The sequence below is a fragment of the Mirounga angustirostris genome, unplaced genomic scaffold, assembly GCF_029215605.1.
Source record: "Mirounga angustirostris isolate CCGP_5_RB_7025 unplaced genomic scaffold, mMirAng1.0.hap1 SCAF_12, whole genome shotgun sequence".
Classification (NCBI taxonomy): Eukaryota; Metazoa; Chordata; class Mammalia; order Carnivora; family Phocidae; genus Mirounga; species Mirounga angustirostris.
The window spans coordinates 29,352,411-29,377,937 of NW_026991720.1; the positions used below are offsets into that span (position 1 = coordinate 29,352,411).

Sequence of the window (25,527 nt, forward strand, 5' to 3'; positions counted from 1 at the left end):
GGAGAAGACATTTGCCAATGACACTACAGACAAAGGGCTGATATCCAAGATCTATAAAGAACTTCTCAAACTCAACACCCAAAAAACAGATAATCAAGTCAAAAATGGGCAGAAGACATGAACAGACACTTCTCCAAAGAAGACACACAAATGGCAACAGACACATGAAAAAATGTTCATCATTAGCCATCAGGGAAATTCAAATCAAAACCACATTGAGATACCACCTTACACCAGTTAGAATGGCAAAAATTGACAAGGCAAGAAACAACAAATGTTGGTGAGGTTGTGGAGAAAGGGAAACCCTCTTACACTGTTGATGGGAATGCAAGTTGGTACAGCCACTTTGGAAAACTGTGGATGTTCTTCAAAAAATTAAAAATAGAGCTATCCTATGACCCAGCAATTGCACTACTGGGTATTTACCCCAAAGATACAGATGTAGTGAAAAGAAGGGCCATATGCACCCCAATGCTCATAGCAGCTATGTCCATAATAGCCAAACTGTGGAAAGAGCTGAAATGCCCTTCAACAGACAAATGGATAAAGAAGATGTGGTCCATATATACAATGGAATATTACTCAGCCATCACAAAGGATGAATACCCAACTTTTACATCAACATGGATGGGACTGGAGGAGATTATGCTAAATGAAATAAGTCAAGGAGAGAAAATCAATTATCATATGGTTTCACTTATTTGTGGAACATAAAGAATAACATGGAGGACATTAGGAGAAGGAAGGGAAAAATGAAGGGGGGGAAATCGGAGGGAGAGATAAACCATAAGAGACTGTGGACTCTGAGAAACAAACTGAGGGTTTTAGAGGAGAGGGGGGTGGGGGAATGGGTTAGCCCAGTGATGGGTATTAAGGAGGGCACGTATTGCATGGAACACTGGGTGTTATATGAAAACAATGAGTCATGGAACACTACATCAAAAACTAATGATGTATTGTATGGTGACTAACATAACATAATAAAATTAAATTAAATTAAAAAAAAACAAAACAAACAAACAAAAAAAGAAAATAGCACTAAACATACCTCAAAACCAACTAAACTCTGAAGTTCCAAAGGCCCTTAGTGATTTGAATCACAGACATTTAGTGGAAATTAAGTGCTAATCCTGTTTCAAACTTTAATATAGAGACTTCACTTCACATTGAAGGGCATTATTGCTTCTAGATATAAAATCCAGTAATTACAAAACTGTTTTCTAACAAAAATTTGTTCTTAGAAAGCTTCATAGACATTATCATAAATTCAAATATATATTCTACCTTATAAAGAAAAGACATAAACAAGCTTAATTCTTTCCTTCGCTTCTGAATTTACAGACGGATTATCTAGCTATTATCAAACAAATTCCAAAAAGAATGTCCCAAATAGCAAAGCCTTGTTAAAACCAACAGAAAGAGATCACGGTAAATTAGCTTGAAAAGCAGATCCATCTCTGAGAAATTATTGATTACTTTCAAATTAACTCACTCTAAACTTATCAAGTATTGTAGTTTCTCCATTGTGTCCTACTAACGGGGCTATTTGAAAAGAGCTCAGCTGCAGTTTAGAAGAGAGAACCATTTGGATGTCTTCTTTGGAAAAATGTCTGTTCGTGTCTTCTGCCCATTTCTTGATTGGATCATTTGTTCTTTGGGTGTTGAGTTTAATAAGTTCTTTATAGATTTTGGATACTAGCCCTTTATCTGATATGTCATTTGCAAGTATCTTCTCCCATTCTGTTGGTTGTCTTTTGGTTTTGTTGACTGTTTCTTTTGCTGTGCAAAAGCTTTTTATCTTGATGAAGTCCCAATAGTTCATTTTTGCCCTTGCTTCCCTTGCCTTTGTCGATGTTTCTAGGAAGAAGTTGCTGAGGCTGAGGTTGAAGAGGTTGCTGCCTGTGTTCTCCTTTAGGATTTTGATGGACTCCTGTCTCACATTTAGGTCTTTCAACCATTTTGAGTCTATTTTTGTGTGTGGTGTAAGGAGACATCCAAATGGCCAACAGACACATGAAAAAGTGCTCAACATCGCTCGGCATCAGGGAAATCCAAATCAAAACCTCAATGAGATACCACCTCACACCAGTCAGAATGGCTAAAATTAACAAGTCAGGAAACGACAGATGTTGGCGGGGATGCGGAGAAAGGGGAACCCTCCTCCACTGTTGGTGGGAATGCAAGCTGGTGCAGCCACTCTGGAAAACAGTATGGAGGTTCCTCAAAAAGTTGAAAATAGAGCTATCCTATGACCCAGCAATCGCACTACTGGGTATTTACCCCAAAGATACAAATGTAGGGACCTGAAGGAGTACATGCACCACGATGTTTATAGCAGCAATGTCCACAATAGCCAAACCGTGGAAAGAGCCAAGATGTTCATCGACAGATGAATGGACAAAGAAGATGTGGTATATATACACAATGGAATATTATGCAGCCATCAAAAGGAATGAAATCTTGCCATTTGCAATGACATGGATGGAACTGGAGGATGTTATGCTGAGTGAAATAAGTTAATCAGAGAAAGACATGTATCATATGACCTCATTGATATGAGGAATTCTTAATCTCAGGAAACAAACTGAGGGTTGCTGGAGTAATGGGGGGTGGAAGGGCTGGGGTGGCTGGGTGATAGACATTGGGGAAGGTATGTGCTATGGTGAGCGCTCTGAATTGTGTAAGACTATTGAATCACAGATCTGTACCTCTGAAACAAATAATACATTATATCTTAAAAAAAAACTAATAATGTAATGTATGGTGATTAACATAACATAATAAAAAAAAAGTATATAATGAAAAAAAAAATAAAAGAGAGAACCAGAAACACGGGTTATAGTCCCACTTACGACATTTAACAGAATCGTGACCTTGAACACATCACTTTGCTTCTCTCAGAACTTTTGGTCTCTGAGTTCCACTGTCTCACTAAGGTTTTGATCAATTCAGTAATTCAATCATCATTTGTAGTTTTTACAAAATGATTCACTTAGAAGTGCTCTGAAACAGTTTGTTGATTAAACATTCTCCAACCCTGGCCATCTTGTTAACTCTATTCATTCAGTCAGCAAATAGTAAACTTCAGCCCACAGTGTGTAAGAATGAAGCCAGGGCTTCTGCTGAACCAGCTCTGGTGAAATCTGCTCGAGCAACACTGTTAAATACCCAAGTTTGAAAGTCTCCAAAGATTCCAGAGTCGGAGTCACTTACATTCTTATGGCAATGGGAGTGCGGAGGCTATAAGTATAGAACACCATAGATGTTAGTAAGGTCTACATTTCTCAAATTCAAAAAAATGAGAAAGTTCAGAGGCTAAAAGTAGAAAACAAAGAAGAGTTTTCAGAAGGTCCTTAAGTTTCTAATTCAGTCTTCCTAAGAAAGGCTGGAGGGAAGAGAGAGAATACTGCAAAAGTATGGAGAAACTACAATAACGGTTGTTTGTTGTTGTTGTTGTTGTTTTTTAAGATACTACACAAAAAATCTTTCTAAATTAGATTGTCAAAAGCTTTAAAAGTCAATAAACTTGAACTATTTCCCCCCCACATCAGGCAAAATCACTTAGTTGCTAATGACTACATGGAAACTTTCATAGAAGGACCCAGAAAGAAAAGTAGCATTAGGTAAATATCACTAAAGAGCTATGTGTTGACAAGGTCCAGTTTAAAAGTTTCTCCCACTTTTTGAAGAGCTCAGAACAAATGTCCTGTTACAGCAGATGCTTGGAACATCCCTGATGTGCTGTCCCATCCTATACAAACTGAAAGGAATATAAGAGTCCTAATCAAATGGATGACCAAAACTGAACTAATGAGACAGAAGATTTCATATAGATATATATGTATAGATGCTGCAAAGACAGAGTACAGCTTGCAGAAATTTCAGACAGAAGTATAGGTCGCTGTGTCTTATCAGAGAGGGACTTTCCATGTGAGACCTGAGGTCAGAAGAATAAACTGACTCAGGATCAACATAGCATTTGCTTCAAGAAAGCAGAGCCAAGCCAAGGGAAGCAACTGCCATCAGGCTTCCACCTTCTATGTTTCCATCCCTCTCTCAATGACCTCTTCCTGTGTGCCTTCCTCCAAAGCACATCTTTGTAATTCACAGAATCTCAACAGATAACATAACCAATGTGACACGTGACACCAGAAATATCATTTCCATTCTACTCTGTAACAGAGCACCAAACTAAGCATTTAAACTGAATAAATTGGCACAAAGAAACATATTCAAGGGCTATGGGTCATATAGCTACAGCAAATCAACTATATTACATGTATTTTCCATGTGTTTTCATTGTTAAACCTAATAATGCTCTTCTATATCCTAGTGCTTGCTTTTTACTCTTATGTTTATGTACATCATAAAAGATTTCCATCATTACCAAAAGGAACATCAAAGAAGTTTTAACTTGGATCAGCTGACTTTTGTACAATGAGCTTCTCCATCTTAACATTGCAATATTATTTTTTAATAGGCTTTATTACTTTTGGGTAGTTTTAAGGTTGACAGCAAAATTCAGCAGAAGGTACAGAGATTTCCCATCTACCCATTGCCTCTACATCCTCCTCCATAAACAACCACCCCACCAGAGTGGTACCTTTGTTATACTTAAGGAATATACGTTGACACATCATTATCACCCAAATAATTATTTTCAGTATATAATGCTTTTGGATTGGGTTTGAATGCTTTCCATACACATATACGTGTGTATGTTTCATATAAGCTGCTGTTTTTCTTGGCATAAAACCTTTCATATCTTTGAAAGGATTAGAATGCATATGGAAAATGATAATGATGTCTGAGCCCTGGGATATTTCTGAGATCAAACTGAGAAAAAGGAAATGTACATTTAGAAAGATTTCAATCCCCACATACCTCCCACAATCCTAATCTGTGGGTAATCTACATCTAAATTTTCCTATTACATACATATTATCAGAAGCAAAAGTAAAAAATCATTCTTATTTTGAGACATAGTTCATTAATAAGAACAACAGCGTATCAGTTATAAACATTTAGAAAGTGTTTATAACCTAAAACTGAAACTACAGTAATACCATTAACTTGGTAAGGAGAGTAGACATTTGAATTTGGACTATTTATAAAAGCACCCCGGGCAAAAAACTGGGAGGGCTCACTCATGAACACTGAGAGTGACACCATTTCACACAGTATCTTAAAGGACTGCTCCTTTTCTTCATTAGACTGGTACACAATTCTACTGTTTATCTTATCAAAACTCAGATGTTCTCCAAAAGGTGTTCAGTATCTTCCACAAGGAAGAGAATTAATGACAAGAAGAGTCTTTATCTCCTTGTTTCTCCCATACAATTATCATTCCATCAAATTCACCTGAAAATGTGCTCAAATGCTTTATCCTAAGCGCCATTTCAGAAGTTCTCAGTGATCCAAGTACTAAAAACAGCATCATGGTTCTAGGGACTGCTAATCCTACAAACATTTAGAGCTACAAATGAATCCCTCTGCTCTTGAAATGTTAGAACCTTTCTGTTAAAGGTGAAACACAGCCCCAGTTACTAAACTTAGTGTTACCCCAAATAGTGGACCTCACTTCACTTTCCACATCACGGGGACCAATACAGTTTTAAAATCATGTTCCTCTCCTTCTGACTAGAGAGATGTTGGGCCATTCATTTTTTAAAACAAATCTTCTGATCACTTTCATCAAGCACTTAAATTCCAAAACTTTGATGTGATGAGTAATCCTAATTTGAGCCGGGGTTCTTTCTTTGTTCATCTAAGAATCCCCAACAAATTTGAAGCAACTTCTATTCTCAATATTTATGTTGACATAAGTAAGTCATGGTTCATAAATCTTCAAATTATTCATGCTCTAAAGTGACAGCTTTCTAATGTGTACCACTTAGAACTTACGAATTCTTTAAGAATATTCATTAGCACAGGCTGTAAATGCAGTCTTAAATATTTATTTAGAAAAATTGTATAGTGATGTGGTTAGGAAAAAAAAAATTTGAAGTCAAACTGCCTGAGTTTGAATCCTGGTTGCTTCATTTATTAGCTATGAGGACTTAGGCAATTCTCTTGATTTTCCTGTGCTTCAGTCTCCTCATATGTAAAGAATGGACATAAATATGTGAGCACTTAGAATGATGCATGGCACCAACAGGAGGCCTTGGCAAGAGATTGTTGGGTAGAAATGGAGAGAGTACATATATCTCCCTGGCTGCTTCTTCACAGGGCTATGATTTGGCAATGACTATATTTCCCTACGTTATAGCTCCTTTCCAGTACTCCCTCTTTCTTGGCCTTAGCTCTCATTAGGTTTTGCTAACCAGCCCTTCTATATACTCTTCTTTAGACCAAGGAGAGTAGTAAAACCTTACAAGGCTATTGGTCCCTGGGGACCTCTAATCTTTCTTTTTTCTTAACCATTTTTTTTATTAGATTCTCTCTAATTTTCTTTCTCTTATTTTGTCAAAGCCTCAGTAAATAGCTCCTTCATTAGTTTCTCTTCATTAAATCCTTTCAAGTATGGCATTTGTCTCCTGCTTGGAGGTTAACAGATACTCACAGGGAAGACTGTAGACTTTATCCTATAGTTGATGTAAAGACATTCAAGATTTAAGTGCAGGAGGAACCAGGTTAGTTCAGCATTTTATTTTTCATCCTGATAACTGTGGGCAGGATGGATTTCAGGGGCCAAATACTTGCTTCAGAAAAAGTAGTAAGGAGGATTCTACAATTAACCTGGTAAGATAAGGTGACTGGCCAGAATAAAAATAGTGAGTATGGATATTTGAGAGATAAGATACTTGAGAAGCATTTAGGAGTTAAATTCCCTAGTACTGGTAATTGATAGAATGCAGATGACAAAGGAAAGGAAGGGATCAGAGGTGAAGGCCGGATTTCTACCTTAGGAAGTGACAGAGTGATTGATCATGCTAATGACCAATAGAACAGAAGTCTTGCCGAGCTACCGAATGCAAGAGTAGAAGTGATTTACCAGGGAACATATGAGCTAGTTTTCTCCATGTTGAGTCTGAGGTGTCTGTGTGATATAAAAGTGATGTTTAACAGGTAGTTATACATGTGAGCCTGAAGCCTGGGAAAAGACTTGAACTTTAGATGTTACTTTTGGGAATCAACAACCACCTTGGGAATGGTGTTGAGGAGCTCCACAGGCATCTAAAGTATGAGCAGAGGAAAGGAGGTTATGAAGAAAACAGAGAAGGAACGGCCAAAGATTTACAAGAAGGAAAAAAAAAATCATGTGCTCAGCCCAAAGGCCAAGGGAGCCAAGAGTTACAGGGAGGAAGGAGATATCAAGATTGTCAATTGCAGAAATATCAAATAATCAGTGTAGCTACTACAATACTATTTCACTACTGAGAAATAGCTACTAGTTTTGATGTTTTGATGCTTTTCTCACATTTTAAAAAATATTATGGACCAAGAAATGCTGGTGTTAATATCCAAAGCGCTGTTAAAATCTGTAAACATTTTGAAAAAAATATTTACCTTTTGATGTAAACCTAAATGGCACATGTCTTCCTTGGATATGCAAGGTTTTCCACCAGCTTCCCTAGAAGACAGGCAAATGAGCAGATCCCAAGAGCCCAAATCACCTATTAGCAAAAGAATATTGAAAAACAATTTTTTATCAGATTTTTGAAGGCACCATTTTTAGATTTAAGAATGTTATTATTTAAATCCTAAAACACAAGAAAAATGATTCTGAATATATTTAAAAGTCAATATTTGAAGTAACTAAAATTTTCAACTTTTCTAATTTAGAAACATTTTTATATTTAGTATTATATCAGGGAAAATTCACTTATCTAAAGCAATGTCATAAAACTCCTTTAAAAGACTAAAAGTTAAATGTTTTAGGTCACTAAGTTCATAAATTTATAAAGTCTTATTTGGAGATTGGGAGGAAAGATGATTATAAACTCTTTTAAGATAGGAGGTGATTGCAAAATCAAATAATGATAAGCCAAAACACCAAATATTTTGTTTTAGATTTTGGTATCACCATTACTTTTCACAAATCTGAAACAGATATACTTTTATATGATTTCTTACAAAGAAAAAGTGTGGTCAGCAGAAAATAAAGTTTAATGAAAATTTTAAAAAAAACAGGTTTTGTCTAAAAGGAATTTGTAGTCTAGTTACAGATAGCAGAGTTGAGCTCAAAATACAGAGTATAACATGGATTCAAGTAAATGATATTTCAGGACAAAACTCTTTGCCAATAAATCTAGTAACTTGACAAAATAATTTCAGAAGAATACATTCTTGCATAATACTTGAACATTTGAAAATTAACATTTGTGTGTTATGAGTTTATTTTCCCTTACTCTCTTTGATTTATTTATATGTTTTTTATCAATATGTCTTGCATATAATTGGTGCTTTAAAGATATTTGTTATATGAGGGGCACCTGGGTGGCTCAGTAAGTTAAGCCTCTGCCTTTGGCTCAGGTCATGATCTCAGGATTCTGGGATCAGCATTGGGGTTCCCTGCTCAGCAAGGAGTCTGCTTTTCTCTCTCCATCTGCCTGTCCCCTACCCCCAGCCGCTTGTGCATGTGCTCTCTCCCTCAAATAAATAAATAAATAAAACCTTAAAAAATATATTTGTTAAATGAATGAATAACTAGCCCATGAAAGGGTGGTAAACATGTTACTTTAGAGACAATATAGAAATAGGTATCTCAAAAATAACCAGAAAAAGAACACTAAATAATGTATGAAAGGATTGATATTACTTGGGAAAATTCCCTATTTTGGGTGGAAATCTACTTTTAAAAACTTAAGCAATTTCTATACACATGGCCTGTTTTGTTGATCAGTCCTGAGATAATGTTCCTTCATAAATATTTATGCCAGATCTCACAAGTCATCTCTTGCATTAGGTATTAGTGGCTTCTAAAAAGCTAGAAAATAACCAAATCTTAAAAAGTGTCTCACTTGAATACATAATGCTTTGAAAGAAGGGTTTTATAGAAAAAAACAAAAAAAGATTGATAAGGAAGAGTGACCTATGACCATCAGGAATGAAATTTCACTCTGCACTAATCAAATCCTTTACATGTGGACAAGCTCTATGCTCTCTGAGCTATTGGTTCTTCTGTTTGTAACTGTCCTGTTCCTAGAAGAGAAACCTCTCCGCCAACAAAGGGACCCAGACAACTGAACTCAAGGTAACATGTGAGCTTTTGTCCTAGAGCTTCTCTGTTTGCTCAGTTATCTCAAGATGCTGGAATATAGCACAATAGTTCAAAGGGACATGGAGAAATGATGCAGGTGATTTAGGGGTGGGAGAAATCTATGTAATAGCCATTGGCCTTAGGCTTGAAAGGTCTATGCTATTCCATGCATCCTCACTTTGAAGGAAACTCCAAATGGGTTCCTGGAGCCAAAACCAAATACTCTATGATGATTCCACTACTTTATTGAAAATGTGCACCTGGCACTTTCAGCCAAAACCTTTTGATATGGATTCAAAAGGGAAAACACCAAGATGGTTTCATTTGATATTATTTCTAGCCCAAGAAACACTAAAACTCTAGAAGAAACCTGACATTATATACTCAACCAAATATTTTAAGAAGACAAGGATATGCAAAAAGAGGATTTCAAATCATGAACTGTATTGTTTGGGCATTAAAAACACAGTATTTTTTATATTCCTCCAAGTCTGACACATACTCCCCTTCCCTACCCAAGGCGTACACATAATTTCTCAATTTGATTACAATATATATATTTAATCCATAACTGTTCAAAACTGGAAGACATGTTTAAATAATTCAAAGCATCTAATGTATTAAGAACCTCCTATGAGCAGGACATTGTACTGGAATTATGAGTGTAAATAGCAAAAACAAACAAAAAAATACAGTCACTGCCCTCAACCATCTATGAGAGACCTAAATGAACATTAAAAAGAATTTAGGATAATTTATAAAGTGCCATACAGTTTCTTGACATTCATAAGGGTTACCCCTTACCTCTCAAAACTATTTAACAATTACTTCAAATTTAAAATTAATATTTCAAAAATACTTTATAGCACATACATTTACCCTTAAAATGAAAGTAGAGCATAGCCAAAAATTTCAAGTAATCTCTTCAGATACTTCTTGCCTAATTCTTGCCACCACAGTCTGAAAAATGCTGATTGTTTCCACTCAAAATTCCTATTGTTACCCTCACTGAGTCCTACCTCAAACTTCTAAATCTCTATTTCCTAGTTAAATCTTGAGTTTAATGGAAATGTATTTTAGATAAACACATTCAAGTTTATAATTTAATGCATATTTCAGTGTATTATTTCATTCAGTCTTAGTAATAAAAAATAAATTTTAAAAACTAAAAAAAAAAAAAATCTTGAGTAGACCTTTTCACTTTCTCTTCATTTCCATCTTGGACCTTAAAAGTCAACTCCCTCCCCTGATGCCCACAGCCCCTTTTTAAAGAAAAAGCTTTATTTGTTTTATGAGTGGCACCATGTATTCAAACTTGGTTTAAAAAACCCCAAAAGCCACACTGTAGTTAGAAACCAGGCAGAGAAAAAAGCACATTCACTAGCTGAGAAAATCACATTCAGAAGTCAACCTTGGGTCATTTGGGAAACAAATTTGTACCTTAGCAAAATTACAAATTGCTGAATATTGTGGAGTTTTGGGGCTGTGCTCAACTCGCTGAAAGAAAGAGCAGTTCGGAGGCAAATGCCCTGGGAGGGGGAGGGTACAGCAGAGATTGCAGACTGCAGGCACATTGAGGCGGGGGGCAGCCTGCATGTGGGGTGCATTTGGCCTGCATGAGTATTGTTTTGTTTTTGTTTTAAATTTTAAGTATTTGCCATAATGCGAATGTCAGCATAATTCACATAAAAATCCAGATTTTTGTCTTCGTTTGAAAACTTGGAGGCTGTGGCGATACTGGGTCCATTTCCTACAAGGCAGAAGGCAGCCACTGACGGAGCTGAATACAGCCTCCCACATTTTCTCCTGTTTATGCCACGTGGCCCGGCCTGGCCCCAACTGCCTGGCTATGCCACCAGGAGGCGAACAGTCCAAGGCCTGGTGTAAAACACTGTGTGTCAGTGCATGAGTTGCTCATTCAGCACGTTGATGTTCCATGCTTTAGCTTTCAAATGAATTAAAGTTGTTCATTAGGTAAATTGGTCTTGTTAAGATGACTGTAGGCAAATTGATATTTGGTCAGTTGGTCTGTTTTTTTTTTTTTTTTTAAGATTATTTATTTATTTATTTGAGATAGAGAGAGTGAGAGAGAGTGCACGAGAGGGGGGAGGGTCAGAGGGAGAAGCAGACTCCCTGCCGAGCAGGGAGCCCGATGCGGGACTCGATCCCGGGACTCCAGGATCATGACCTGAGCCGAAGGCAGTCGCTTAACCAACTGAGCCACCCAGGCATCCCTGGTCAGTTGGTCTTAAAAGGATATCTGAACACACCGTTTGATCTCCAGATTTGGCCACCATGCTCTCCCACAAGGCTGAGTAAGGTCATTTCAACTCCAAAGACATTTTACTGGCTGTTAAAGTTGGTAAGGACTGAAATGTGGTCTCTTAGATTAGTTCTTTCTCTCAGGAGCCTGGAAAAATCATGAGTGGCCTGTGGACATCTTTTTCACTTTTGTCTCTTCTCTCCAGTTGGACCGGTAGAGAGACCCAGGTATCATTCCTAGGTGGGCCTGCTCTCTTTCTCATCCACAGTTTCTCTTTGGACTCTTTTATGACATTCAGCCTGTCTCAGGGCTATTGCCATAGTTTTAAGTAGCCTATGACAGGGTGTTTTTGGTTTTTTTTTAGGCACTGGGGCAAACATTCTGTATGTTGGTCTTACTCAATGTGTTTCTTCTGCCCTGGAAGGTTGACATTATTAGAGTGTAAGAGCTGAGAAGTCAGATTTGGATTTGGAAAAAAAAACAGGCAAAGCTGCCGTGGGCCAACTTGGGTGGTGGTTTCTTAGGTTTTCCTGGCAGAGGGAAAAGGAGACCTTTATACGATTCTGCCTAGCTCCTTAGAATATTGCACTAAGATTTGAGTGCCAAAGCCATTAGTAAATAAACTGTAGTACTAGTATTAGTAGTGATGATATCAATAGTAAATCTTTCTTGAGCACTTACAGTAAGCCAGGAACTATTCCAAGTATTTATATTAATTCATTTATTCCACACAACATCCTCCTAGATATGATTATTCTTTTTTTGAAAAGCACAGTAAGGTTAAATAACTTGTTCAAGGTCAGCCATCTAGTTAGTGGTGGGAAGAGAATTTGAACACAGGAAGTTTAGCTCCAGGGCCCATGTTCATGACCATTATATCATTATCCCTTCAAAAACCACAGAGGCAATAGAAAAATTCAGCTTATGCTACCTTACATATTTTAACTTATGCAGAACTTCCAACAACACTATGGGGTAGAAGCAATTATTCCACACACTTTACAAAAGAGGAAACTGAGACAAAGAGGGATTACATTGGTTTGGTATTTTTCCAGCTACTCTTTAGTGCATCTATTTTCCTTTGGGATCTTAGAGGCAAAAAGGACTATAACAGGTATCTCGGGCATTCCCAGACTCTCACCCAGCAATAGTGCCCCAAAACATTATTAGCTACCACTGGTAATTGAAGTCAGTAAAATTTTTATCTGTAGAAGGAGGGAGCACTCAACTGCACATGTACTCAGGAACTATAAATATTAACTTGGCCTTCACCTACTTTTGAAAAAAAAATCTCTAAAAGTTTCTTAGATTTTTTGATAGTTAAAATGATTTCTTTCCCTGTCACAAAGAAACCAGAGCAAGACTAACTTCCAGATTGGACTAGCCAAGCCCGTAAATAGGGAGGTCATAGGACATTGTTCTAGGAAAACAGGATGTGGATGTTCTGTTCTCCATCTCAAAATTACAAAAACATGAAATATCTGTATAGGCTTCTCCCCATAAACTGTGGAACAAAATTGCTGATAACATCACACTATCATGCCTCCTCGGTGTCGGCTCAGATAGCAACGAAGACTCCACAGATAGGGTCCGGATTTATGAGTTCAGACATAAAATGGCGGAGTTAGTTTTTATCCTTCTCTTGTTCTCAGGAGCCAACTAACCTCTCAGTGTTAAAAATAAGAGCTATTTTAAAAGGTTTTGTTCTTGTTTTTGTTTTAATCAAGCATCTGCCCTATGGAGTGAGGGCTGTCTTTATAATATTTCCAAATTCTCTCAGAGGCAGGCTGCCATGTAAAGCAAACCATCATTTCCTGACTCTCAAATGACCTCCCTCATTGATAAAGTCTACCGGTTCAGTAACTCAATCCAGAGAACAACAGAGAGTTCTGAGATATTATCATTCATGTAAATGCCATATATTTTCAAGGAATGACAACTTCAGTTTTCTGGCACACTATATAAAAATCTAGGAATATTAAGTCTTTTCTTGCTTTATTTTTCTTCATAGCATTTATCATGGTCTGACAGACTATATATATGTCTTGTCTATGTGTTTATTGCCTGCCTGCCCTTTCCATTAGAATGTGAGCTCCAGGGCGCCTGGGTGGCTCAGTTGGTTAAGCGACTGCCTTCAGCTCAGGTCATGATCCTGGAGTCCCTGGATCGAGTCCCGCATCGGGCTCCCTGCTCAGCGGGGAGTCTGCTTCTCCTTCTGACCCTCTTCCCTCTCATGCTCTCATTCTCTCTCTCAAATAAATAAAATCTTTAAAAAAAAAAAAAAAAAAAAAAAGAATGTGAGCTCCATGAGGGTAGGACTGCATCTATTTTGTTCACTGCTATATCCTCAGTATCTACAACAGTGGCTGGGATTTCAGAAATATTTGCTATATATTTTGAGATCCATAGTGAATGTATAACTGAATGTGAGCAATAGATCAACAATTAAAACTCTGTCAAATAAATAAATAAAATCTTTAAAAAAAACTGAATCAAAAGCCAGTATATTGTGAAAATTAAAAATGGAAATAATGGGGAAAAATATTAGTTTACAAAGAGGACCTAAAGATATATTTCGGTTCTTAGTAAGAATAAGAGAGAACTAAGCCTAAGAAAATAAAATTAAGCATTCCTAGCATTTAAAGAAATTATAAAAACAAAGCAGATTCCAAGTGCTTTACTTAGTGGAAAATTTTTTGGGGGAACACATACATCACACTGAAGCAGAAAAGATTTATAAAGTCTGACTTGGAAAATAAACTTGTCCAAGAGCTTCCAAGATACATAGCTATAAAAGCCAAGCTCATTTACTTATTCACAGTATTAGACTGTTATATTCCATAAGGATACAAGTACAGTGATTTCCTAAAATGTGTGGGTTTTTTTTTTATCAAGAAATACTGAAGATGTTTAAATTATAAATAACAGATGACAGTCCTTTATAATACAACAGGAGAATATTTCATATAGTCACTGTTCCATCTGTATACTCTTTTTTTCTTCACAACTAGACTATGAGAATTCTACTGAATAACAACATATTATTTTCCCTATGTCAGTCCTTTATCAGAATTAATAAATATTGTTACATTCATGAATACATTATCAACTTATTGATGACAAATCAGGTTCTATGTTTGATAACACCATAAGATTGCTGGATATAAATTAGCCATTGCAAATACCTGTATTATTCCCAAATCATTCAAGTTGCATTAACCAGTTCTCTTAACTGTATTCTTTTTTTTAACTTTGTTATGTTAATCACCATACATTACATCATTAGTTTTTGATGTAGTGTTCCATGATTCATTGTTTGCGTGTAACACCCAGTGCTCCATTCACTACGTGCCCTCTTTAATACCCATCACCAGGCTAACCCATCCCCCCTGCCCCCTCCCCTCTAGAACCCTCAGTTTGTTTTTCAGAGTCCATAGTCTCTCATGGTTCGTCTCCCCCTCCAATTTCCCCCCCTTCATTCTTTCCCTCCTGCTATCTTCTTCTTTTTTTTTTTAACATACAATGTATTATTTGTTTCAGAGGTACAGATCTGTGATTCAACAGTCTTACACAATTCACAGCGCTCACCATAGCACATACCCTCCCCAATATTTATCAACCAGCTGCCCCATCCCCCCCACCCCCCACTACTCCAGCAACCCTCAGTTTGTTTCCTGAGATTAAGAATTCCTCGTATCAGTGAGGTCATATGATACATGTCTTTCTCTGACTTATTTTGCTTAGCATAATACCCTCCAGTTCCAACCAAGTCGTTGCAAATGGCAAGATTTCATTCTTTTTGATGGCTGCATAATTAACTGTATTCTTAATATGATGGATCTTCAGAAGAGTAATCCAGCACCCATAATAAATTTTATTCATGACTTTTCTTTAATGACAAAAACCATTCCCGTTCCTGTGTCTAACACTGATGATTGTAGACAGTAGATGTTTATTGGGTTGACTATTGCGATTTTCAGAATTTAAGAGAAATCATACATATAGGACCTTTAGATCTTCAATGATTATACAACATGGTCACAAAATCTAATTAAATCTGTTTCCTTACCCCAAGAGTCTGGTCACGGGTCTTTGCTTGTGATGTCTCTGGCTCCTTACCCTTTAAGAGCTGATGATAAAAACTTTGTGTTTTACCACAGAGAAATTCTAAGCCATTCTCCCCTTGGCGCTCCAAACCCACACTAGAAATCAAGCTTTTCTGTCCCACTGTCTACCCTCTCTCTGCCCTGTGAGAGGTGGTGAAGATCAATGAGGTCATTTCTGTGAGGAGTTCTGAGCTCCTGAAATTCTTCTGCTTTACTCATAAGATCAAGAAACCAGTATTATGCTTAAACTTTTGCAAAAGTTTAAGAAGACTCCTGCTCTGAAGAAATTTTCCATCAAGAAGAGTTTGAAAGGAAATAGATCAGTTTATTCTTACGAAATAAACTGAAGAAACGTTTACTTTAGAAAGTTCCATAGGTTTTTTAAAATGGTATTTTTAAAGATTTTTAGGGCACTTCTTTAGGCTGCTGTTCAAGTGTAATCGAACGTGTGTTTAAACTTTTACTGCTTTCAAGACTATTGTCTGGGATAAAACTCTCATTATAGCATTTTACCAAATTTCTAAATGTCTGGAATTTCCACCAGCTTGAAGACCTTAAAAGAAATGAACACTGCGGCAATTTTAAAAATCAGACTACACCTTGTGCCTAGATATTGGTTTCTAACATCATTCTTCAATAAAAGGAACCAGAGGTCCTTGGAGAAATGGCTGATTCAAGGGCCTGGAGTAGTAAATATACAAGATGAGCCTAGAGCATCACTGTGCCAGAAAGTAAGGAAGAGCTCAAAACCAAACAAGGAAACAAACAAAAGCAATGATGGAAGTATGTCAAAGGGACACCAGGATCCAATAGCCAAAACTGTAACAATTTGAGTAACAGAATAAGTACTATTGGGTTATAACCCAAAATATAAAATAACTACCCATGAGTCCATGGTGATATAAACCAATGATCTGAATAAATAAATAAATGGGGAGAAGAGATAAACCTTGCGAGTAGAAAAATACCAAATAATGTATGGAGCTACTGCAAACTCAAGGAGGTGGGGCACAACTTCCTGATCCTTCTTTGTGAGCTGAACATAATGCCATCCTTCCAAAGAGTACAGTATGAAAAGTGGAAGTAAAAGAATAACAGCGGAAGACCTGACAAACACTACCTCAAGCAAGTAATCTTAATATTAGATCTTGCTTAATAACCATGTCTTGACTATAACTTGAGTCCTTGCTTAATAACCATGTCCTGGAGCACCTGGGTGGCTCAGTTCGTTAGGTGTCTGCCTTCGGCTCAGGTCATGATTCCAGGGTCCTGGGATCGAGCCCCGCATCGGGCTCCCTGCTCGGCTGGAAGCCTGCTTCTCCCTCTCCCACTCCCCCTGCTGTGTTCCCTCTCTCGCTGTCTCTCTCTCTGTCAAATAAATAAATAAAATCTTAAAAAAAAAAATAACCATGTCTTGACTATGGTTACATTCTAAATGTCCTTGCTTAATAACCATGTCTTGACTATAACTTGAGTAGTGTCACTTATGAAATATCCTGATGCCTGAATATAATGTCCTACTCCTAATACTTGTTATGTGGTTGGTGCTTTAAACTGAGTTCTTTTATTACTTAAGTACTTGACATGAGTTTTTGACAGACATTCCTTATACCAAATTCCACATTACGGAACAGGAGGTTTTAGTGTATAATTAGCATTGTGACACTTCATTTAACCAAATATTATTCCTTCTTCCTGTTTTATTAAAAGTCATTTTGCATGATTTCTTTAAAATGCAATGCATGCAACCTAGTCATGTCTGGTTTAACATTTTATAATAAGGCACTGGGGACTATGAGCAATCTGAGAGGGAGGAGGGAGTCATTGATTTAAAATTTATTCTAAGAATAATTCCACACTAATTCAGCACAGATGAGAACTAAGGCTTAAGAAAATTAATTCACTAACATGAGAAAAAGAACCAACTCCCTCAATGGCTTATTACTTAATGCAACAAGTATTTTAGGATTACACATCTCCTGCTCATAATACATTATTTTCAATCTCTTTGGAGATTTATTTAACCCAATCATATATTTCTGTAAGATATTTATGGGGCAAGTCTTATCTTCCATTTTCAAATCGAGCAATAGATAATCTAATGAACTTGTTTAAGGTCATTTCAAAAAGTAGTTGTAATAATAGTACTAACATTTAGAGAATGTTATGAGGCTTAAATGAGTTAATATTCGTAAAGTGCTTAGAACAGTGCCTAGTACTTGACGAGCTTTATATTAATATTTGTTTAATGAATAAATAGGTGAGTGGAAGGTATACACAGGCAGATAAATTCCAGATCTAGGTGATGAACTTTCAAGAAACAAAATACAACATCTTCCAGCTTCTTATTTAAGGCTTCTGTGTAGAGTGATATAAGTGTAATTTAGGAAACACAGTGAATAATCTTCTTTTCCAACTCTTTACTACCCCTTTGTTTCTTCAATAGGCCTTTTTACCATAGGAGGACAGACACTCAGTGGCTTCAATCTAAGGAAAAGGGAGGACCTACCTCATCAGTGGGTAGGCTTCTGTTAAAATTCATGCACATTATCTAGAAACAGGCTCAGCAGTTTTCTCTCACTGGCAGTAAGGTACATTTGCTACAGTAGGAACAAATGATGAAGAAATGGACATTCTCATGAGTGAGTAGCAACAAGCCTCAAGTGGTAGGTGAGACCTGACCGACTAGGCCAGCCTCTATAGCACCCTAAATTGGGTGCTTTAGGTAAGGAGGCACCTGGGTAATGGACAAACAGGTCTACCACCTAAGACAAGTTTCAACCACTTCACAATTTTCTGAAAACTGGCCCTGCTCCTAGAAGCCAAGACGATATTAGAAATGTCTCCTGAGGCTAATAATTCTATTATCCATGAGATGAGTAATATTTAGGTCAATGTGAAACTATGCCAAGTATTATTAAAGTGTACCATACTTTCAACGTGACTTGTTCTTATGCATCTAACAGGTATAATTTATCCCATAGATTTTAACAGAATCCTGCAAAATCATAGTGTACTCTTATCTCATAACATTAATTTTCCACCTCTCCAGAGATGCTTGGAACATATTTGCTATTTTTCTAATTATTTACTACTCAAAATTCATATAGTAATCTCATTTCTTTATTTTGATTATTATCTAAAATCATTTTCTTTGTTTTATTGACATTCTTAATTTTAGATTTACATGCATATTTTATTATGTTTTGATGCTTTAACTTCTCTTAAATTGATTCCCAAGAATAATATTGCTGGCTTAAAAAGTGTAAGTATTTTAAATTTTATACATTTTTCCAGATTGCTTTCCAAAAGAAGACTAGAAGATTTCACATTTCCACAAGGAAGATATGAGAGCTTCCACTCCCAGAATTCCTACCAGCAATAGGTGATATCACCAATTTTGGGTTTTGCCAATTCTATGAATGTAAAGTGATATTTTATACTTTAAACTTTTTCTGTAACCTTTTCTGAATTTCACAATCTTTTCTTCTTTGTTTTGCTATTTGGATATGCTTTCTATAAACTTTTTTTTTTTTCAGTAATCTCTACACCCAATTTGGGGCTTGAATTTACAACCCCGAGATTAAGAGCCACATGCTCTACCAAAGGAGCTGGCCAGGCACCCCTTTATAAACTTCTTATTTAAATGCTTTGCATAAAAAAGTTTTATGAATAAAAATGAAGTTAAAAAAACATCATTTAGCATAATAAAAATATTTGCAATTGATGTGCAAGTAAAACTTCCTTTTTAGTAGAAAATTAAATTGATGTGTCATTTTTAACCTCACTGAATTAAAAAAACATGTTAACATCTATCCCTTAAAGATTGCGAACTAGCACTGGTGATGAAAGTCAAAATAGGAACCATCCTTTTGTAGAGAGATTTGGCAGGGAGAACCACAGTTTTATTATTTTCACCATCGGCCAAATAATTAAGTGTTACACTTAGATCTCCAAAATGTAATATAAATGAATATAATAGCAAAGTTGTATTGTATAGCAATTAGCTGAAACAATTCTAAGTATCTATCGAGAAGGACTCTGTAAAAATCCCATGGTATTCCATATAATAAAATACTAAAAAAGAATGAAGCAAAAATTTTCACACACTTTGCAGAAACTAGTGTGCTATCGTGGTTAAAGAATCAGGTTTGGTAGGGCGCCTGGGTGGCTCAGTTGGTTAAACAGCTGCCTTCGGCTAGAGTCATGATCCCAGGGTCCTGGGATCAAGCCCCGCATTGGGCTCCCTGCTTGGCGGGGAGCCTGCTTCTCCCTCTCCCTCTGCCTGCCTCTCTGCCTACTTGTGCTTTCTATCTCTCTGTCAAATAAATAAATAAAATCTTAAAAAAAAAAAAAAAGACTCAGGTTTGGAGAGAGACAGTCGTGGGCCAAATCTCAGCTGTGTCAGCTCTGGGATGCATTGCTCAGTGCCTCGTTTGTGAAACAGAAATACCTACCTTACAGACTAGGAGTGAGAATTCAATGAGCTAATGTAGGTAAAGTGCATATCACAGCACATTTAGTTAATAATCAAAAAAGACAAACTTAAAACTATGGATAGGAAAATCTATTCAAATTTTTAAGCCTATGTTGATATGGCAAAGCTTTATCAGAATATCTGAATATTAACATTTTATCTGTTAAAACATGTGGGATAAGCTATCGTATAAAGAGGCAGGAGGCAAAAGGGTAAGATGCAAGTGTGTGTGTTCATGTGTATGTGTGTGTGTGTGTGTGTGTGTGTGTGCGCGCGCACGCTTGGGCCGTTCTTGGAGAGATGCATGGAAACATGCACAACATTAACTGTGTTATCTCTGGGTGGTGGGATTTGGACTTAACTTTTCACATTCCTCTTTGTATTTGCAAACATTTGGTTAAATATTCTACCATAAACATGTGACATCTTAGAAAATGGGACTATTTTCTAAAAATGTAATTAGGATATGCACACTTGCAGCCAAGTAAAGAAATATTATTCTCGGGCGCCTGGGTGGCTCAGATGGTTAAACGTCTGCCTTCAGCTCAGGTCATGATCTCAGGGTCCTGGGATCGAGTCCCGCATCGGGCTTCCTGCTCCTTGGGAGCCTGCTTCTCCCTCTGCCTCTCTCTCTCTGTCTCTGTCTCTCATGAATAAATAAATAAAATCTTTAAAAAAAAAAAAAAGAAATATTATTCTCTAAGAAAAATGACATTTGTCTTTTCACACATTACATATCTTTCATAGTACTATAAAATGTCAATTAACTGTTATACAGAGACAAAAATGTATGGAAAATTAATCTGGATCTTGATCATTTTTAAAATTCAAAATGTCTCTGGTATCACAAAGAGTACCTTAAAAATACTCAATGTATTTGATGAGTAATATACAAAGTAATAGAATTTCTTTCCATAAGACAAGAAATAAAAATCATTCTCAGCATGCAATAATCATGCTGTGTAGCTATGAGTTAGAGATTTCAGGTACCCACAAAATAAGGTCTTGCTGATAAACTTTAATATGCTATTTCTCCAAAAAATGGACAAATAATGAATAGAAATCCTTGAGCAAACAAACCAGTGGAAATGCAAACACTCATTATTCCTGATATGTTGGTTATCTGGATGAGCCTTCAGATTACCATGGAATGTGCCTGCCTTTCTGGCATTCCCAGCATTCTTACTGTGATGCAAGTACCAATTTCCAACAGAAACAATCTGTTTTATACTACAGCTGTGATTTTGGATTTCCGTGCCATACTTCCATAGAACAACAGGTCAAGTTCTCATTCTGAAAACAACCTCACTTATTAAAATGACAGAGTTTTGATATTGGTGAGGTTTAGTGAGATGGGAATCTTTTTGCATGTCTAATGGGAAATGCTTTTAACCTTTTCAGGTAGAATTTTGACAGCATGAATCATGAGCCTCAAAAAGCACCCTCATTCTTCCTTTCAATAGTTTTAATTTTAGAAATTTGTGCTAAGAAAAGAATTAGAAATGTAGACAAAGATTTATATAGAAGAATTTATATACAAGAATTATTTACAACAGCAAAACAATGGCAACATCATAAATATTGAACAATGTGGAAAAGATTAAGAAAATCATATTAAACAAACATTAAATACATCCACATAACATAATCTTACATAGCCACTGAAATAATGTTTACAAATATGTTATGGCCTGTGTTTCTAATAAATAGTATCCTAAAAAAGCAAGCTAGAAAATTGTGTAAAATGTATAAAAAACTTATAAAGAAACAAGTCCCAAAATTAACTGTCTTTGTGGGTGGCCTTATAGGTAATATCCTCCATTCTTTATTGTGCTTTTTATGTATTTTGCAATTGGAATAGATCCTAAAGATTATCCAGTCCAAAAATCTTCATCTTCTGTAAAATGAAAGGCTTCTGAAGAAATGAGGTAACTTAGTCACAGTTTCACGTTGCCAATAAACCTAAGGCAGCCTTCCTCTTTTCCCTAGTACCTTCTTGCTGCTCCTTGGGGGCATAGAATTACCATTTGGGATAAATCATATGTCTATGTTTTTACCTCAATCCCACTATCTTCAAGCAAGCCCAACATGTCCAAAGACATTTTAAATGCAGCTGCTTGTTGCTATCAATTTAAATGGGCCACTAGTCTTGACTATAAAGAATTAAGGTAACATGTACCAAGACTTTGCATGCCAACTTATAATTAATGGGTTTAGCATCTATTTGATTTCAGGAGCAGGGCTTCTCACCAATGTGGAAGATTGGCGCAGAGTCCTGGCAAGGCAAATGGGGAATTATTTGGCCACTAACTACTTAAAGAGCAAATAGGCAGAACTTCTTTGTGCTTCTGGAGGAAACACAGAAAAACTGTAATAAAGAAGTATCCAGCACAGTAGTCTCAAAACATGGTCCAGGACCAGCACATTAGCATTACCTGGGAATTTCTTATTTCTTAACACACCTCCCCATTGTTACTGACTGGGTCAGATCTACTAGGAAAAGGGTTCAGCAATCTGTGACTTAACAAGTCTTCCAGACAATTCCAATACATAGTAAATTTGAGAATCATGGGCCCAGCAAATAGTAGGTACTATGCTTGTGCTTTGCCAAAACTATGCCCTTTAAACAACCATCCAGAGAGGGATTCCCTTTACCTTCTGATAAGTACAAAACACAGAGCTCACTATTAGGGAAGCAGGGCACTTCAAGCATCATCTCTGCCCTTTATACCCCTTAATCACTTGTTTGGTCACCCTGATAATGAGGTGGAATGCTAAACAAGATTTTTTAAATTCTAAAAGTTCCCTGTTCTAAATAGACCATTTTGTTGCACAGATGATGAGATTCTCATATGACTTGTATATTTTTCCTTAGAGAAAGAGCTGAAAAGAATTATTATTATTACAAGACTACTATTAACTTCTTGGTGGAATTCTTTCCTTGAAAGCAGAGACATCACCGGCTTGACCAACTCTGAAACAAGGTTATAGAGAATTCGTCACTAAGGGCAAAGAGTATGTGAGTTTCGTTTTTCAGGTGGTTTTGCTCAGACACAGCCTGGAGCACGTTTCATTTTGCTCTACCATACAGCTATATCCTATCACACTAAGTAGTTTTTCCCTAGTTTTCTAAGAAGCAAATGGTGCTTGAATATGAGAAGGAAAGATTCAGTTATTTTCTTAGTATATCTGCAGGTTTATTTTTTCAACTGCTTATTCATTTAATTGTGTGCCTTCGAGGTATATGCAAGACATTGTTTTATGCAGAGTAAATAGATAAATAAAACATTCCTTGCTTTACAAGAAGTTTATAATATAGAAGGGGAGATGAGATGAACACAACAGAAAAATATAAAAATATATAACACAAAACACACTCTAGGCCTCAGAGATGTGTGAATCATGTGTGATGAGGTCTCAGATAACTTGTTTACCATTTCTACTTTGAGGGAAATTCATGGGTAAACTTACAAATTAATTTAGATTTTAAGAAATGGCAGACAGGAAGGAATCCTCAGAGCCGAAAACCTCAGTAGCAATGCAAATCACAAAGCTTAGAAATGTGATCAGGCAAAGGTGAGTAGACCAATAGCAGGGAGCCCACACATTACTATCACTTAGGAGCCCTGTAAAAAAAGAGTGATGTCCAGGTTCATTCTCCTCCTCTGATATAATTTTCAGAAGCGGGGCCTGGGCATAGACTTTTGTTAAGATCCCTGAATCATTCGGGTGTGAAGCCAAGCCTGAGAATCATGCTACAGCCGGCATGGGAAGCTTTGAATGCCGCGCCAAGAAATACCTCTTCTGATTGGGAGGAAATGAGATGTCACTGGAGACTTCTGCATAGGGAAGTGATGTAAGCAGAGCCATGTTTGTGTAATATTAAACTAGCAGTCGTGGTGGGGGTGTACTGTCAAAAGCAGAGACCAGCACCTGGCCGAGTATTTAATTGCCACTGTGATAGCATGAGAAGCACAAAATGTGGAGCCATGGCCCAGATGCCTAATGTGTGCTGCAGCTGAAGGAGCGGGAGAACCAGAAGATGAGCTTTAGCACATGAGGGGCTGAGGGAACGCAGTACTCGCAAGAGAAACCTGCCGGCAGAACCACAGACGTTACTGGGGTGGAAGAGGACAAGTGTAGTTTGCTACATGTTGAGACAGTGGGACACACAAATCCAAAACATCTATCAGGTACTTGAAAATCAAGACTCTCTAAAAACTCTGCCTACAGAAGACAGATTAGGATTCAACATTATGCAGAGGTTATATCTACAGAGGAGATTTTTTTAGTGAGATATAATTGCATATAACATTATATTAGATGCAGGTGCACTACATAATGATTCAATATATGCATATATTGTAAAATGACCACCACAGTAAGTCTAGTTAACATTCATCATCACACAGTTACAAATTTGTGTGTGTGTGTGTGTGTGTAGAACTTTTACCATTTACTCTCTTAGCAACTTCAAACATAAAATACAGTGTTATTAACTATAGTCACCATGCTGTACATGGCATCCCTAGAACTTATTTTTTTTTAAAGAATTTATTTAGGGGTGCCTGGGTGGCTCAGTTGTTAAGCATCTGTCTTCAGCTCAGGTCATGATCTCAGGGTTCTGGGATTGAGCCCTGCATCGGGCTCCCCGCTCAGCGGAAAGCCTGCTTCTCCCTCTCCCACTCCCCCTGCTTGTGTTCCCTCTCTCGCTGTGTCTCTCTCTGTCAAATAAATAAAATCTTTAAAAAAAAGAATTTATTTATTTATTTGAGAGAGAGACCACACAAGTGGGGGGAGGGACAGAGGGAGAGGGAGAAGCAGGCTCCCTGCTGAGCAAGGAGCCCGACGCAGGACTCTATCCCAGGACCCTGAGATCATGACCCATGCCGAAGACACAGACACTTAACTAACTGAGCCACCCAGGCGCCCCCCAGAACTTATTTCTAATTGGGAGTGGGTACCTTGTGGCCACCTTCAACCATTTTGCCTAGTCCCCCCTCCCCCTTCTGGCTGCCACCAATCTGTTCTCCAGAGGAGATTATTGAACCTGCAGAGTAGAAAAATATCTTGAGGAAATATCAAGATAGGGGGAAAAAAGAAGACTGCAGATAAATGTCTTGGAGAATGTCCATATTTGGAGGAAGATCATAGAGAAGAAGGGTCAGAAGGGTTGGAGAAGCAGGAGAGGGCAGCATTAAGGAAGTCAAGGGAGAAAAGAGTTTGTAAGAAGATTCTAGCCCCAGTGGGACCTAGACATTGCTAGGACATGTGTTTAATCCACTGATTCACACATTTTACCAAGTTTGGGAATCACTGCTAAGTAAGATTAAGGAAATGGTGAAATTGCCTCGCATTAAAGCTTAATTTCAGTTTTTAAAAAATTTTTACATAACTTTTGGAAGAACACTGATATTCTACTCAGGCTCAAATCTGCTCTCATACCAAAACTAATACAATCATAAATACAGTGACTATG

General features: G+C 37.0%; 1 protein-coding gene across 5 annotated transcripts in view; it reads right to left on the reverse strand.

The window, feature by feature from the left end:
- Positions 1 to 25,527, reverse strand: part of CPED1 (cadherin like and PC-esterase domain containing 1) — a 268,649-nt gene that overhangs the window by 205,587 nt on the left and 37,535 nt on the right. For all 5 annotated transcript variants that reach the window (XR_010406406.1, XM_054505212.2, XM_045864342.2 and 2 more), the window contains one exon: positions 7,510 to 7,616. Coding sequence is in view for 4 of the 5 variants with exons in the window: in XM_054505212.2 (XP_054361187.1) it covers positions 7,510 to 7,616 (107 nt within the window). In the remaining variant the exon portion in view is untranslated. The remainder of the gene's footprint in view (positions 1 to 7,509; positions 7,617 to 25,527) is intronic.